General features: G+C 37.0%; 1 protein-coding gene across 5 annotated transcripts in view; it reads left to right on the top strand.

Moving 5' to 3' along the window:
- Window positions 1-16,676, top strand: part of MARK1 (microtubule affinity regulating kinase 1) — a 57,220-nt gene that overhangs the window by 22,070 nt on the left and 18,474 nt on the right. For 2 of the 5 annotated variants that reach the window (XM_082276999.1, XM_082276997.1), the window contains exons 2-9: window positions 451-654; window positions 1,256-1,309; window positions 7,514-7,562; window positions 8,677-8,742; window positions 9,694-9,764; window positions 10,759-10,815; window positions 14,596-14,832; window positions 14,921-15,040. In XM_082276999.1, the coding sequence (XP_082133125.1) occupies window positions 451-654; window positions 1,256-1,309; window positions 7,514-7,562; window positions 8,677-8,742; window positions 9,694-9,764; window positions 10,759-10,815; window positions 14,596-14,832; window positions 14,921-15,040 (858 nt within the window). Of the gene's footprint in view, window positions 1-450; window positions 655-1,255; window positions 1,310-7,513; window positions 7,563-7,985; window positions 8,118-8,676; window positions 8,743-9,693; window positions 9,765-10,758; window positions 10,816-14,595; window positions 14,833-14,920; window positions 15,041-16,676 lie in introns of those variants that run through there. The other 3 variants (XM_082276998.1, XM_082277000.1, XR_014226247.1) reach the window with 3 other exon arrangements.

The following is a 16,676-nucleotide window of genomic DNA, read 5'->3' as shown; positions in this document are numbered from 1 at the left end:
GGTAATGTCATTTGACTTAAGAAAGTTAAGAAAAAAATAGAATGAAACCTTGTTTCCAAATATGCCAAGGTACAAGTATGTTTTGTACGGTGTGTTTTTAAAAGACTAACTTTGATTATGGTTAGACAAATATATCTGCAACATAGTGCTATACTGTGTGGCTTGGCAAGTTTAAAAAAGTCTGTAATGGTTTGTAGATTACTGCCTAGGTGTCTAGTTTTGCTTTTGGAGCTAGTAAAATCTTTCTGTAGACTCTTTTTCGTGACACATGTATCGAACTCTGCCCAAAGGCAGCATTTTCTCCTTAGGTTGCCATCCAGAGTTACCAGTTATATTGTAAAAGTTAAATAAATGACTCCCCTTTACATCTTTTTATGCTTGTAGTCTATTCTGTTGCAATTGTCTAAAATCCAAGTAGCTAAATTCCCAACTATTTCATCTGCCTTGCAGCACACCTCTGTGGATGGATACACTGAACCACACATCCAGCCTATCAAGTCAAGTAGCAGACAAAACATCCCCCGATGTAGGAACTCCATCACATCTACAAATGAAGAGCATCCTCACATTGGAAATTATCGCTTACTGAAAACAATAGGAAAAGGAAATTTTGCCAAAGTGAAACTGGCAAGGCATGTGCTTACTGGAAGAGAGGTAAGCCTTGGAAAAAAACAAAAAGGCTGACAGTCTGGTTTATGTTCTCTTTGGCTATCTTTATAATAAGTATTTCTTCTAGAGGCTGTTTCAGGATATAGAAGAAGTTACCTGACATGCCTGAGTTTCCATCTAACCACCCACCCACCCACCCCCTTTTTAAAATGTAGCTTCTTGGTGAAAGGGTCAAAATGTTTGTTGCTCATCAAAGGGTATTTTGGGGCTGGAAGGGCATCTGTTCATCCCCAAGCATTTCTAAAACTGAAGATAAACATATTGATAGATTTCATTGATATTGGTGATCTATTAATAGATAAATCTTGTGTTTGGAGGGCCTGGACAAGATAACAGTAGACAAGATAACAATGCTCAGTCCAAACACAGACAGAAGTTTATAACTGATTCCTTGGTGGCAAAGTTCCAAGCTCCTGCTGGTAAATCCTAATAGGTTAGAGAATTTTGCTTGATGAAATGTATAGAAGTAGACACACATGCGTGTTTGAGAGGTGCATCTATGCTCTTGCTCACAGAGGTGCAATATATTTTTGTTCAAACCTTCTTCTGAGTTTAGTAATTCATAGTTGTTTGTTTTTTTCCCAAGGTTGCTGTGAAAATAATAGATAAAACCCAGCTAAATCCTACTAGTCTGCAAAAGGTAAGAATAGACTATAACATCTGGAATTCTGTAAACAGTTGAACTGTGATCTTTTACTTGACAAAAATACTTGATCCCCTTATCTTGCTAAACAACATTTTTGTGTGTGACCTTGGGAGAGCGTGGTTTCCCTGCTATAATGTGCACATCCGTGTGTCTGAGGGCAGTGACTCCGTGTGGTTCCTATCTGAGCACGGCTGTTTTGCTCTTTCTTCCTCTTCTAGCTTTTCTCTTTGCCAATAGTAAATTTATTTCCAATTAGGTGCACAAACAGTTTGTCTACATGCTAAACCAAGATGTAATGCTGTAAAGGATGGTATTTTTCTTGGATTTTTTCTTTAATGTAGTAATTGGTTTTTTGTGGACTTAGAGTACCAACTCTTATTGCTTTAATGGGTTTTTCTACATTTGTCTTTATACTCTTTCAACTTTTTAAGATATTTGCTGAACTCAAGGGACCTGTGGCAATTACTTTTTGTACATAGAATTGACAAAATGAGTCAATATAATCAGAACAGTCTTGTTTATGCCTGTAGATAGAAATTCAGCAGTCCTTCATAACGATTGTGATAAGTGTTTTATCAAAACCCTGGGGATTTTTGTTTGGTTTGGATTTTTACTATTTAACTCTGCGTATGTTTTGTTGTGGCTGAAACACAGAAATGTTGTACTGTCCTACTGAAGGACACCCATTATAAAAATTTGAGGGTTTTTTTGTTTAGAAGTACTAGACTGCTGCTGTCTGTAGCTGTAGAAATGAGTGAAAGAGGCCAGGGCTTATTGCTGTTCTTTTATCTCTGGCTGCTGTTACATTCATTTTATTGTGTCACTTTGGTTATGGGGAGTTATAAACAGCTTTGCTTTAATTTCTTTTTCCTTTTATTTCTTTTATACTTTGATTTATTTGCTTTAATGTCTCCTTTGTAGTACTTGTAAGTGTGGGTTCTTCTGGGTTTTTAATCTAACCTGCTGTGCAGTCCATGCAGAAGCTTTGCTGTTAAATCCTATATCCTATATTAAGCAAATCTCTTTGCTAATATTTGAGCTAGAAGGCAGCGTGTGACAGAGCATATTGTGGAAATCCTGTGCTGCTCACGTAGCTTATTTTCCACCTAGCTTGGTGTTGACACTTGAAGAGCTGGGTGAGTTTGTCTCATTGTTGAGCAATGAGAAGCTAAAGTATGTTTCTGGAAAACTAAGAAAAACTCAGTTTTAGGACAATAGTTTTAATGTTAAGTTGTATTTCATACAAAAATACTTGATAATAATTCAATAAACCATTCCAAGTATAAATAAGACTTTCATAGCATACAAATGATGTTGTCACACTGCACAAATAGTACATAAATTACTCATGCAGTAGGTCTTTGCTGTTATTTGTTTTTTTGAGTGGGAAGCTGGCAACAGGAGAAACAGTATTAGGTACTGTTAGAAGCAGCTGATAGTAGAACTAAGGATAGATGTTTAAATTTAGTAATTTAACCGCTGAATTTAGGAATTTAATTCTTCAGTAACTTCTAAATATATTTATTCCATGCATCTTCTGCTCACACTGAAAAATGGGGTAATTTGTTGGTATGATATTTTCATTTGTAAAATATTGATTATGATTTTCAGAAAAAATAATCATTGTTTTGAAGCTTTATATTTCTTCAGCTGTGACTGAGTGAATGAATATTGATTGCCTGAAAGCTCTTAAGTAAACTTTAGCACAATTTTTGCACAGTCACTGAAGCAACTGTAAAGACAAAGCAAATAAGGGTGAGAGGGTTGTTCATTAGCATACTTAAGATAATTTCTGTTAGTATTTTAATGGGTCATTTGTGAATTGTAGGTAAAATAATAAAAATTCTTGTTCTGTTCTATGAAATCAGTCACCCTTTTTTTTTTTCTTTCTGCACTGAGCTATTACATTGTGTTTGTGATTCTTCATGTACTGTTTAGTATCACTGCAACATGAAGTTCTATAATTTTGTCATCAGGCTTACACTGTACAAAGGGCTGTTCAGTAGTTGGATTTCTTTCCTTGAGAGAGAGGCAGTGTTGGGAATGGGAAGCAGTGATAGTAGTATTGTGTTAATAGGAACGGGCACTTATCTAATGAAGGTTTATAGAGGACAGTGGAGTATGTTACTGGCACAAAAATACCGCTCCTGAGTGTGAACCCATCTAAATTCTCATGGTGAAGACGATGGTCTCTAGAACTTCAAAGCTGATAAATTGTATGCACTTCAGCAAAACTTTTAGACCTTCAATCACTACTGATTATTATTAATCAAACAAGACAAATTTCTTATCTTGGGCATGGGGTCATTGACAAAACCATTCCCTTTCCATTCACCAAAGTTTGAAGGATACCAAGTGCAAGTTGGTTTTGCTACAGTACTTGCTACTGACCTAATTAAGTGAAATGAGTCATCATAGCTTCATATGCACCATTCTGTTTTGTAAACAGAAATATTTAAGCACATACTTCACTTGCTGGAAGTGTTATACAAGCTGGGTCTGTAGTTAGTCATGGGTATAAAAGCTCTTAGCTGCTCACCAGTGGTTTTCATGCCTTGTAGTATGGACAGGGTACTTCAGACAGTTACTTTAGCTTGTGTCATGGGCTAACATTTGATGGCTTAAGTAAGTTGACCTTGTGAATTTTTAACTTTGCTTTCTTGTCCATGCAATGTGATAGTCTTAACTTACATTATATTTCTCACTATAGGACCTCTGCTTCTTTAAACAGAAAACCAATGTTGAATTAAGGGTCCTGCCTTTTAATTTTGTTTTCAGTTTGTTCAGTGTATGGTTACCACTGTACTCAGTGAGCATCTGTTTAGAACAGAGCTGGCTTTATTGTTGACTTGCTGTCTTGATAGTAACACACGGTACTGACTTAGCTTTTTCCACTGTCACTATTGTAGTTTGTTCCCAAGTGTAAGTATTTGGGTTTTATCATAACACAAATTTATATCAAAATAGCTGGTCTACTTTTTGCATATCTGCTACATTGAAAGTTTTGCCTTGTACTGGCTTCACCAGGGATGTTTCTGAAATAGCATTCTTTTGCTCTTCTGCGAACTGCTGGTGGAGCAGAAGGCGCTGTTTTTTTCATTAATAGGTTTAATTAGGAAATGGTGTTTCAGATATGCCCCTTTTAGGTGTCAGCAAGGTTTTTATTTTTCAAACATACTTGGAGCCTCTAACTCAAGTTCTTTCTGTTAAGAAAAGCAGAACAGAAGTAAAGTAGTAGTAGAAGATTTGGAACAATTTCAGTATGTTACCTGTTGAAAGTTGTGCTTCTTTTGCCCCATCCCTTCTCAGTAACAATTTAGAAAGTAGAACAGCTTTCAAGCACATTTTTAAAAGCAAGACAAAGCCTTGGTTAACTGAAGATTTTCAGTTTGATTTTAGTAACTTAAAATAGTAAATCTCAAACATAGGTATCAATCTGACAGCAAGTATAAATGTTGTTAATGGTGTGGCAGATCCTTGCTTTCTGCAGTTTGTGCCTTGAAAAATTTAGCTGGAAACACAGGAAACAATTTTTCAAGTCTTGTCACTTTTTCCTAACTACAAATTTGAGGAGCTGAGTGTGGTGCTGGTTGTCCCTTTCTATAAGTGAAGCACCTTTCCAACAAGGAGATGCTTGTTCAAGAGCTTTTCTTGAATGGCAGCACTTTTCAAGAATCAAGAGTGGTCCTATAAATATGTGGTGGGGTGAGGAGAGAAAAGTCAGGGAGCACTTACACCTTCTGAGAGAACAGGACGGTGCTGCTCAGGAAAATACAGGTGTGTCTGAATTCTGAAAATGCTGGTTTTTGTCAGCAAAATAGATCATAATCCTGCAGCAGGTTGCCTTGTCCTCAGAGAAGAACAAATACCACTGTTCTGTCCAGATTTTTATAAATTTACCAAACTTGGCTATGTAGAGAATAACTGTGGTCTTCTTGCTTAAATACCTCTATATGCAAAGGAAGAGATGTATCCTGGGTGTTATTGAGGGGTGTGGTGGGTATTGTTACAAGGTATTTATATTTGTAAATACATGGTTATTTACATTGCAAGTGTTAATGACCAGCATGCTTCTGCATGGGGAAAGCATGGTGGGGGAGGTTTATCTCAAAGTGTAGTGCTTCATGGAATGCAGAGTTGCAATGTAAATAATGTCCTTGAATACTGTTAATGCTTTTATCCAGAAATACTTGGGGAACAAAATTTTATGTCACTGTAAAATCAATTTGAATCTTAAATCAATTAGTAAACTTCTAAGTCTTGTGAAAATATTGACTAGAATAATTCACACCTTGGGTTTTTTTTTTTTCAATTCCTATGTGCTTTACCTTAAATATAAAATTGTGAGGGTTGAAATTATTTTCTATAGAAGTCATATTTTAATCCTTCTTATGAAGGTATGTGTTTATTGCTGTACCTCTTGTACCAGCATTAATAGCGTTAAGTTACAAAATATCTTTCCAATCTTTTGGGAGGAACTGATTTTCCACATACCTGCTTAGACACTCTTCTGATGCTGTACCATCTATTGGATTAGATTTGTTAGCTTCTGATTATTTTATATTGATTTAGTTGAGAAATCTATTCTTGTTCAACAAATTCAAATACTTAGAAAAGCAACAAATTCTCAAAGAATCTCCTGCTGTGATGTTTTTCCTTAGCAATGACTGATTTTATGAGGAAAAGATATTTGCTGAAGTTAATTCTGGTGCATAATGTTACATAGCCTTGTTTTGTGTTTTAGACATAAGCAAACTGCATCTGTTCATATTTGCTCAGAGAAATGCTTCTGTAGTCTTTGCTTCCTTCTGAAATTGTTTTAATGATGATTGTAAGGCAAGGGCATAGTAACTAGCTTGAAATGCTTAATGCAAGTATAGAACTGTAATATTATTACTTGAGTTGTAGTAATGTACTTTATCAAAAGCTGAGTTTCAGTAAGATGTTTCTCTGTAGTCTTAACTCGTAGAATTTTAGAAACAGCATAAAATATGTGCTAAAGTGCTACTCTTTGAGGAGCTGTTTGGTCTCTGGCTTGCATCACTGTACCCTTTTGCAAGGGTTGCATCTGATCAAATGGGACTAATTTTGAAAATGGAGGGTGAGATGTCTCTGAGGCATCAGACAAACAAAATAACAACACACATAATGTGTTGAGCCCAGTTTCTCTCTAAGGAGTACTGTAGTGCTAAGATGTTTCCAAAATATCTAAGCATTACATTGAAGAGTGAGCATTTCTTCATTTATTTTCATATCCTCCATTAGCCCAATAAGGGACCAAAGAGTATGCAGCTCAGTAAATAGGGGCTATGCTCTTCACTTAAACAGTGGAAGCCTATCAGTATTGTCAGCCTCAAGTACACAGCACCAAACTACATAGTCATTTTTGATTTCTTTCATTTGCCTTCTTTCCTTTGAGTCCTTAGGTTAGTCTTGATTACCTCTAATTAATAAAGGCATGCATGGTAGAAATTTAAGAGCAATAACCTCTTCTTTGTTTAAAAAAAAAAATCTGTCTGAAGTATGTATAGTTAGGGTTTTATGTTTGTCCAGTTGTTTATAATTATGTGATTCAGCATCATACAGCACACTTTCAGCAATGATATATCTTCAGGAGTTGCAGGGGGAGAGAGGGGGCATCACTGCTACTTGTGGCCCAGTGTAAAATTTGGTAGTTGTAGGAAAAGCAAACTTGCCTGCTTCACCTCTGTGGAGCAGCAGGACTTGGAGGATGTCAGAATTCCTGGTATCTGATTCCATTTGAACATCTGTGTGTGACTTTTCCCTAGTGCTGCACCTTGTACTTGCACCTGCAGTTTTGATATGTTTGGGGTGGTTGGCTGAGCTTGCCAGTCACCAAAGAAATCAGAAGAGAGTGAAAATTTGTGCGAATAATCTGTGGGGTTTGGTCAATGTGAAACTCCAGAAAGGGCTGTGCAACTTAGTGTGTTTGTTTGCATAAAGCTTAGTAATCAGTCTGGTTTTGGTATGTAGTTATTTGTAGTGATTATAATTATTTAATGCATAAGATGTAGATTGTTTTCTGGAGTTCACTGCACTATATTTATTTATATTTTATGCTAATTCTACTTTCTGTGGCCTTTTCTGTTTTCTTTTTGACATTTAAATTTGGATAGATCTTGTGTAATTTTTCCCTAATAAACACATTCTAAGGAAATTGTCCTGCTTCCTTGACAGTTGTTTCGAGAAGTACGAATAATGAAGATACTGAATCATCCCAATATTGGTAGGAGCCCTGCATTTCTGCTGACTTTTTTTCTGTTATACTGTTTACATTTTACTCTATTTGGCTGTATTTGAATGTATTGCTATTAAACTTCTTTCGGAGATAATAGGACAGTAAGCATCCAGTAAATGCTTCATTGTCTCACCTCCTTTATTGACTCTGTTTGCACCAAGAATTTTGCTTAGAGGAGGTAAACTGCTCAGTCCAGGGAAACCTTACACAGAGTAGGAGATGTGACCTCTCTGGTCTATCAAGTACCCCAATTCCCCTCTTCTACTGAAATTATTCTTGAGACCCAAAAGCATGAGTTTTTTAGGTGAGAGTACCAAAACTCCATTAGTTCAGTCTAGGAAAGACTCCTGCTGACTGATATTTCCAGAAAATTAGAATTACCAAGTATGTAATTTTCCCTTTCTGCTTTAGTTCTTTCACCTACCCCACAGCTTCAGGGCCCTACTTTGTGATGACAATTCTTCTGGCTGAGGAGGGCTGGACAGTCTTGTTCCAGAGACAGTTAATGGTCCTGAATCGGCCAGAGGGCTTGTTGCATACAAGGTATGGATGAGGTGTACAAGTTATTACATGCTAGGCACTCCCTTCTCATCCCTTAAATTGTTTGTTGCTTTTTCAGCATTCATAGCTTCTGCTGTTTTTTGTTTTCGTGGGGGTGGTGGTGGGGGTGTGTTTGTTTTAAATGAGTGGTTATATTGCAATCTGAGGAAAGTCAGACCTAACATTTCTGGTATCCACTTGGTTTTTAGTTGGTCAGAATCTCAGATTTCTGACTGTGAGCAGTTTACTAGCAAAACAGGGGAGGTTTGTATGATCTTAAAGAAGTCTGCGTCAAATTAAACACTAATTTCAGCATGAACTTGTTTGTACAGTGTGCATAAATGTCTGAGAAAATTGTGAATTAATATGCTTTATTATCAACTGTGATTTAGAAATTAATTTTGGTCTTTTTTCTCCTCAAAAGAATGCTAACCTAAAGGTCTCTGTATGATCTAGTGTTATCACTGGCCATAAATTATACTCATTCCATGAGTATAATTGTTTGTTTGTGCTGTGCTTTTACTCCTGGCTGCAATCTCTCTCTCATTCATTTTTCTTGCAGTAAAATTATTTGAAGTTATTGAGACTGAAAAGACGTTGTATTTGGTAATGGAATATGCCAGTGGGGGTAAGTGGATTCTGAAATGCGTGTTAAGGATAAACTGAAATGCTAGTGACATGCCTAGAAACGCTTTAAGGATTTAATGGGTTATTGCAATCTGGCCTTTAGAGCAGTCCCAGCAGACCTCCCAGGGCAGGATTTCTTGGTTCTGTTAAGTAACCTCTTAGGTTTGTGCTGAAGGGTAGTTCCCATTCTGAGGTTCCTGCTGCAGTATCAGGAGATAATCTGGCACTGATTCTGGCAAAAACTCTCAACTCGATATTTATCCGCTATATCTAGGCAAGCGCTGGTGCCTCATTTTATCTTGCAAATGTGTGCCAAAGCACTTGGAGAGGCAGATCTGGGGATGGGAATAAGTAACACAGGAAGGGGAACCAGCAGGCTCATAGTGAGAGGGATAGTGAGTGCCTGCTTGAGAAACTGCTTAGCATCTGAATGGGAAAGGTTTGAATGTGGGAAGAGAATCCAGCACAGCGCCAGTGACCAGCTAGGAAAGGCTGCTGTCAGACAGTGCAAAGATGAGGATCTGAAAGGCATTTGAGCAGCTTTATCAGAAAGAGAACAAGAAGGAATAAACAGAAATAATATAAATAATGTTAAGTGAAGCCACTAGAGATGCACAAAACAAATCTGGTGCATAAGTTGCCTGATTCCTAGTGTGTCTTACAGTATGAATATTTTTCATGATGGATTTTGTGTGTTTCACAGTGGTTAAGTCAATTTATTTTAAAAATTGAAGAAGCCTTAGTATGAAGGGTTCAATTTTTACTTCTTTGTTATTATTTGTCTGAATGAAATCCAATGCAAAAAGTCAAAAAGGAATTTTTCTTGGCTGCTTGTATTTCCTTTCTCTTCAAGAAGGGGGGAGCATGGGGTATGTGTTGCTCTCAAGCATGTTTTGATTGTGTGTGATAGTCAAAAAAATTAATACTAATGTTTTGTCCTTGTCATGATCAGGAGAAGTGTTTGATTACCTAGTTGCACATGGAAGAATGAAAGAGAAAGAGGCTCGTTCAAAATTCAGGCAGGTATGGAATTAGTATATTCATTCTTTTATTTCTGTTTATGTTGTTTTCAGATAGACATGAGTGTGAGCAAACTTCTTTTACTTAAAAAAAAAAAATTGTTTTGATAGTGTTTATTGAAGCCACAGTGGGAAAAAAAATCCCAGAAGATAACTGTCTGCTTCCTATATACTGTCTAAAAATAGTAAGATTGTTTTACATTTACTTTTAGTCACTGTTTCTAAGAGTCACTTTTTTTATTGTGACTCACTTCAGGTTTAAATCCTTTTCTGCATATTTTAGAATTTTACAGCTGTTCTATCTAGAGCTGTTGGTATGATGACAGGTACTGCTGTGTTCATGTCACACTGTTTTGTAGGAAGGCTATTCTGTAATAGGCTTTTCTATTCTTTTTATGGAATTTCTCACCTTAATCCTTTTCTTACCCTGGTATTAGTGATTGTTTTGGAAAAGCTTTGATCAGATAAATATATCAAGTTTGGTGTTTCTCAGAATTAAGTTATATAATTAACATTTAAAGAAACTGCTCTTAACTTGATGTTTCAGACTTGTTTTTTGATGTATATGTGAAAGACATGAAAATGTTGAATGAATTGTTCTGCTAGGGATGAACTGCAAAGATACGCAGTTGATATTGTAGAAGATAAAATCTGAGATGATGTGTCTGGCTACTGGGTTGAAGGGTGGATTGATTTCCTTTCAATAATTATTGCTATTGGGTGATTGTTGTTTAAAAAAACATTTCTCCAATTACCTCGAGGGGTATGTATTAAACTTCTTTTTAGTAGGAAAATGAGCTGCTTATAGGGACTTTCCAGTTTTAGTATTTAAGCTTTAATGAAAGAAACTTAGATGAATATTTTTTAAGATAAACGCTTTATTTATTAATTTCTTACATTTTAGTGAATCATATCAGGAAAGAAAATTATTAAATTATATGCAAAAACTCATACTGAAGTTGAAATAAAACATTTCACTGATCATCTTGGTGTTTCAGATTGTATCTGCTGTACAGTACTGTCATCAAAAATGCATAGTTCATCGTGATCTTAAGGTAGGTTGTTACTTATTTTACTTTTTGCTCCCTACCATACAGACTTAATTTCATTCTGTATATTAGTCCTTTCCACTGCCTGTGTCTGCCTCAAACATGTGAATGAGGGAACTATCACTTGTATTTTATTCTCAATTTCCTGAAGCACAAAAATAATGTAGCTTGCCTCTTGGAACAGGGGAGAGACAAGAATAGAACATGTGTTACTTTGATTCCAGTTTTGGCTTTAAGAAAAAGACATGCTCTCCAAAGAGTTATACCTGCTGTCATGCTGGTATCTAGCACAGTGAAACTGCAGAAGATCAATTTATACCAGTCAGTACTACTTAATTAAAATATTTTCAGTTAAAGTATATTGCAAGGATATATAAAAAATAGTCCTTCCGTAGTGAAATATGTTAGGTTTTTAATCTGTTTGAGTTTCTGGTTTAGTGTTTAATTTGGGCAGGAAAAAGAAATTAAGGGTAAACAGAAGTTAGTTGAATTTCTTTTTTTTTTTTTTTTTTTTTATCCTTTTTAGTAATCTATCTGTGTAAACAACCAGACCATATTAAGAGTTCAGCAAATGCAGGTACAGCCTAGGACTTCAGCCTGAAGTTGTCTTCATGCCAGGTTTAGGTATCATGGGACTTGGACAAGATCTTCACCTGCTTGAAAGCTGTCTTGTGCTGTTGCTTTGATGTCTCTGTACATTTACAAAGAAAACACTGTTGTAGGTTCTTTTTTACTAATATATCTAAATACTTGTGAAAAGCCGAGGTTAAATAATTCCTAAGGCTTTTTTTTTCCACCGGTATCTTTTTTCTTTTCTGATAATGCACTGCAGCATTCTCTCAACCTCATTCTTACAAATCTATTCCCTGCTACCTGTCAATCTGCCAGCTCCTGCGTGTGTACATGAGGATGGATAATAAATACATCCTTTTCTGCTGAGTCGTCCCTGCCCCGGGACTGTTGTCATCTGATGGTGGAGGTGCCTGCCCAGCACTCTGAAGTCAGAATGCAAGGAAGGAAAGGGTTAGATCTCACTGAATTCTTGATTAAATAAAACTCCTCCATATCTTGCCTGATGGTTTGGAGCCTGTGAATGTTTTGTCAAGCTCCCTGGAGCTTACTGCAGCCACTGCTGTTCAGCTTTGCAGAAGGCTGCACCCAGTGACCTCTTGGCCAGCCAGGACAAGCCTCTTTCACTGGTTCTCTCAGTCCCACACTGGGCTGGGAGTAGGGAGCCAGCCACCTCCTCCTGCTTATCTAGCTCTGGCTCCTTCAGCCCAGCTGTGTGACTGAATCTTGCTGCATTAACCCCTGCAGTTACTCAGCATCCTGCATCTTCCTCTTTCTCCCAGAGCTCCTTAGAGCCTCCAACTCTCCTCCATTTCTTAGTTCCGTAGCACACACAAAGCTCACAGGCCGTGCTCCCAAGCCTGTGCAAAACAGCTTTGCAGCATTCACACAGGAACTACCTGCCACGAGGAGTCTGCTGCTGATCTCCTTCCTATTTGCAAGACAGGCAGGCAGGCTCCGAAATAACTTTCGATTTTTTTCTGTCTTCTCTTGGCTGGAGTTATGCTAGACTCATTTGAAAAGTTCAGAGCAAGGTGTGATTGAGAGCCAGTCAGCCTAGCCAATGAAAAGTACATTTTCCAAAGGAAAAAAGGCTGTATGTGTGGCTTTGAGGAGGCGTTCTTTCTTCATCTCTTCTTTCCAAGTGATGTGACATCTCTGTCTCCTTTAAAACTCTTCTCATGGAGCTGCAGATAAGGAAAAAGCAACTTTAAAGTGGTGTCTGCATTCTCATCTGCTTCTGTTGACTCTCCATGGTATCAGCACATTGAGCAATTGATATTGCAGCACAACAAGGCAGAGATTTAGCACACTTTGGATATTTTCGATAAGACTTTTTGGCTTTAGTAACAGGGTAAACTCTATCATTTACAAGTTATTTCAGACTAAACTGGGGAGATGTGTAAGAAAATATGCAGGTTTGTCCAGGCTATTCTGGTAGAAGAGGAGGGAGCACAAGGCCCATGGGTACTTAAACTATCTCCTTTTAATTTTGTAATTATAAACAGCTTGTGCAGAAGGGGCTATAACCAATTCCAACTTTGCTTATCCTGTGATGCACAGAACTTATCTTTTCAGTTCATACTTTTTGCTCTGAACGTGTAATCAACAAGAGCATAGTCTTTCTATTTGGCATATTAAAAAGGTCTTCTGGTGTTTTTGTTTGAAGTAAGGAACCTAAAAGCATGGGGTACTTGGGTTGCAGAGTACTGTTGAACTAGGAGGGCTATTGTAATCACAGACCAGCTGCACTGACAGTACTGTTTTCACCACAAGGAAAATGAAGTCTTTGTGCAGTAGTGTAGAAGGCTGTCAGATCTGGAAAACAGCTCTGTGAGTCTGTCTGCAGGCACATCAGCTGGAACCAGCTGGGATTACAGGTCATGAATTGGAAGAATAAAATATTTTCCAGGATAGAGTTTGTAAAAATGGGCTGTATTTAACTCCTGATAAAGACTGAATTCTGTTGTGCAGCTATTGGGTTGATATACTGGTAGTTCGTTGTCTCCTGTTCTGTTCACTGAGTGTAAGTGAAATTATTAAAAATAAACCCAAACGAACCCAGATAAAATTGTGTTTACCCTTTAAATCAAATCAGCTGACAATTAGATTGCTGCTTCTCTGATTGTGAGCTAAGACATTTTTATATATTCTGGGCTCAATTCTGAGCACAGCATGTGATGAGAGATGTCTGTTTGCTATAAAATTGCTTGGCTATAAGGTGAACCCTCTACTCTGGTTAATATCTGTCCTCCTGTTGAAAAAGTAGGATTCCTGCACTGCTTGGTGCTATCCTGTGTTGCTAATGTTCAGATCAGGAGCTGGGACCCAGTAAGATAAATAAACATTGCCCAGTTCTGCTGCACTCCTTGCAGAGCATCCTTGCATTTTGAGAAATCACTTTATTCCCCCAATAATTTATTAGTATTTCTGTAACTTCACCGTTTTAATCTTCTTTCCTACCTGTGGTACTAAATATAAGGTACTGTTCACTGACTGTCCAGGTACCTGTACACTTGCATCTCTGTATGTGTGATGGATTGCATTCACATGATTGCTACACAGGCATTAATCGTAGATGTATAGAAGACATTGTGTGTGAAAAGAATTAAATACTTAGGTGTTAACACTGTGGTGTTGCTGTTGCTGAAGCAAACACTAATAATAAAAGGGACAGGATTTTTTGGTACAGAACGCTAAGATACAGCATGTACCTTGAATTGTTTCATCTTAAAAGCAGAAGGTATCTTCTTCTAAAGTCTTAAATTCCTGCTAACATTTACTCCACCAAAATGATAGATGATGTCTAGGATTAGATTTACTCTCCTTGGCATGAGAAATTGGCATGAACCTGTCACAAGCTGAAACTGCTGTCTGAGATGTCTAGCTACTTCATTCTAAAGCTGAAGGAAGTTATTTCTTCCAGAAAAGAAAATGTTCATGGTTGATTCACTAGCTGACTTTTAAGTTTGTTTATCTGCATTTAACAGTTAGATTTTCTTGAGTAAACATTGCTGATTTTCAGTACTTGTAATGTACTAGGGGGGATTAGGTTCTTTTATTTTGCAAGAAAGAGGCAGAATGAACCATTCTAGAAAAAAATGAACCATTTTAGAAAAAAATACTTGTATTCATTGATGAATGATACATTGTACTATATATGTATTTATACTTACATACAAAAATTGTCCTCTTCCTCTTTCATTTTCCTCTTAGGCAGAAAACCTTCTACTTGATTCAGATATGAACATTAAAATCGCCGACTTTGGGTTTAGTAACGAATTCACGGTTGGTAATAAACTGGACACGTTTTGTGGCAGCCCACCTTACGCGGCTCCTGAACTTTTCCAAGGAAAGAAATATGATGGCCCTGAAGTGGATGTGTGGAGCCTTGGGGTGATTTTGTACACACTAGTGAGTGGATCACTGCCATTTGATGGGCAGAATCTAAAGGTACAGTTACAGTATGAAAGCTTGGCTTTTGCTGGGTTTCAATCTTCTGTGTCATCAGGAGCTCGCCTTTAAAACTCTTATTTTACAGGAACTGAGGGAGCGAGTACTGAGGGGGAAGTACCGCATTCCATTCTACATGTCCACAGACTGTGAAAATCTACTGAAGAAGCTACTAGTACTGAATCCAATCAAACGAGGCAGCTTGGAAGTAAGTCATTTTGGTTTTGAAACAAGGGGGTTCAGATTAAGAAAGAATAAAATACAACAGTTGCTTGAGAATTCTAAATTTTTCAGGATGGATACTTTCTTCCTGTTTCAAGGGCCCAAAAATATTGTTAAGAAAAAAAAGAGGAAATGCCCCAGAAACAGTGCAGCTTGAAAATAGAAAGTGTTAATCAATGAAAATCTAACCTTAATTGCAGCTGACTAACAACTAAATTAAGAGTGTTTCAAAGTGCAAACTGTTTCCACTTGTTTCAGTCAGATAATGGAGCTAGTTCAAAACCTGTGGAAAGCAGGACAAGATTGTAAATATCTTCCTGGAGGTTTTTTTTGGAGAAACAAGACCAGCAGCAGGCAGTACCATAAGCTTTTTTGACTTACCGTTTTTCATGACTTCTTAAAAATGATCAGTACAAGAAGAGTAACTGATGGAAAACTGTGTGGAGTTTTTTGTCTTATTAGTGCCATAAAACATGTAAACACTAAGAACTCTGTGAATGATAAGATAATAATGGCTAGTTATTTCTCTTCAATCGTTTCTTCTCCCTCTTCTGGTAGTTTTGTTTCTGAGTAGCTGGAAAGCTTTATATATATATATATATATATATATATATATATATAAAAATCCTGATGTGTTCCTCAGGTGAAATTTGTTTTGAGGATTTCTAATGAGTTCTGATGGTTGTTGTTGTTAGTAAATTAGGTTTTATTTTCATGGGATGGAGAGAATATCTGTGCATAACTTGTAAGGTGTTTAAAAGGTTCAGTGTTTTTAAAGGGGCTGTTTTGTTTGAGATTGATGGATTGAATTGTATTTGCTGCATAGCTGATATTTAACATATAATTGGTGTAGAGTTCACTCCAAAAGCTGCTTGGTTCTATTTTGTGAATTCTTTAACAGGGAGGGATTTTTTAAAATAACATCTACTTACCATAGAGATGAAAGTAGAGCAGAAGACAAATAGAATACTTCTAAAATAGTATTTGCATGAATTAATCACTAGTGACTTTTGTTTCATCTTTCTACACATACTTGTGCAGCAGTGGATGGTGTTCCAGAGAATAAATCCCATTTAAGCAGCTTTTTATTTGTAGTGGCATGACTTATGCTTCCTGGCATGGATGGTACCTGTGCAAAGAAGCATGCACTTGGCTGAGCTCTGTCTGCATGTAGCTCGTTCCAAGCTGATGCGGGTTTATGACTTTTTATAAATAGTTTTAAGTTGAATAAAGTCTGTGCTGATGAGAATGGTGAATGATGGCTTCTGCTTTACTGATATGTGCTCATTATGCTCTGTGATTACTGTCTAAAGGACATAACGGTAAGAGTGTAGTCACTTCACAGAATACTGTTTACCTGTGTCATGTTTTGGTTTTAGGGAAATAGTTTTTTCTTTTATTGAATTTTCCTCTGAGTTTTCAGCAGTTTCTCTTCCAATCTGATTTCACTTTCATTCTAGACATTGTAGTGTTGTCCAGGTCTCTCCTTCCTGTCCCTGAAGAGAGGTATTGGATAGCAGCCTCACTGAAAGGACAAGGTTGTCAGATTGTGTGGAAGAGAGCAAGTAAATGTTGTGATCGAGGGTCTTGAGCCAGTTCCAAAATACTGGTAACAGACATTT

The sequence above is a fragment of the Coloeus monedula genome, assembly GCF_965178545.1.
Source record: "Coloeus monedula genome assembly, chromosome: 2".
NCBI classification, from domain to species: domain Eukaryota; kingdom Metazoa; phylum Chordata; class Aves; order Passeriformes; family Corvidae; genus Coloeus; species Coloeus monedula.
The sequence above is the reverse complement of the archived record's forward strand: the minus strand, read 5'-3'. Positions and strand labels throughout refer to the sequence as shown.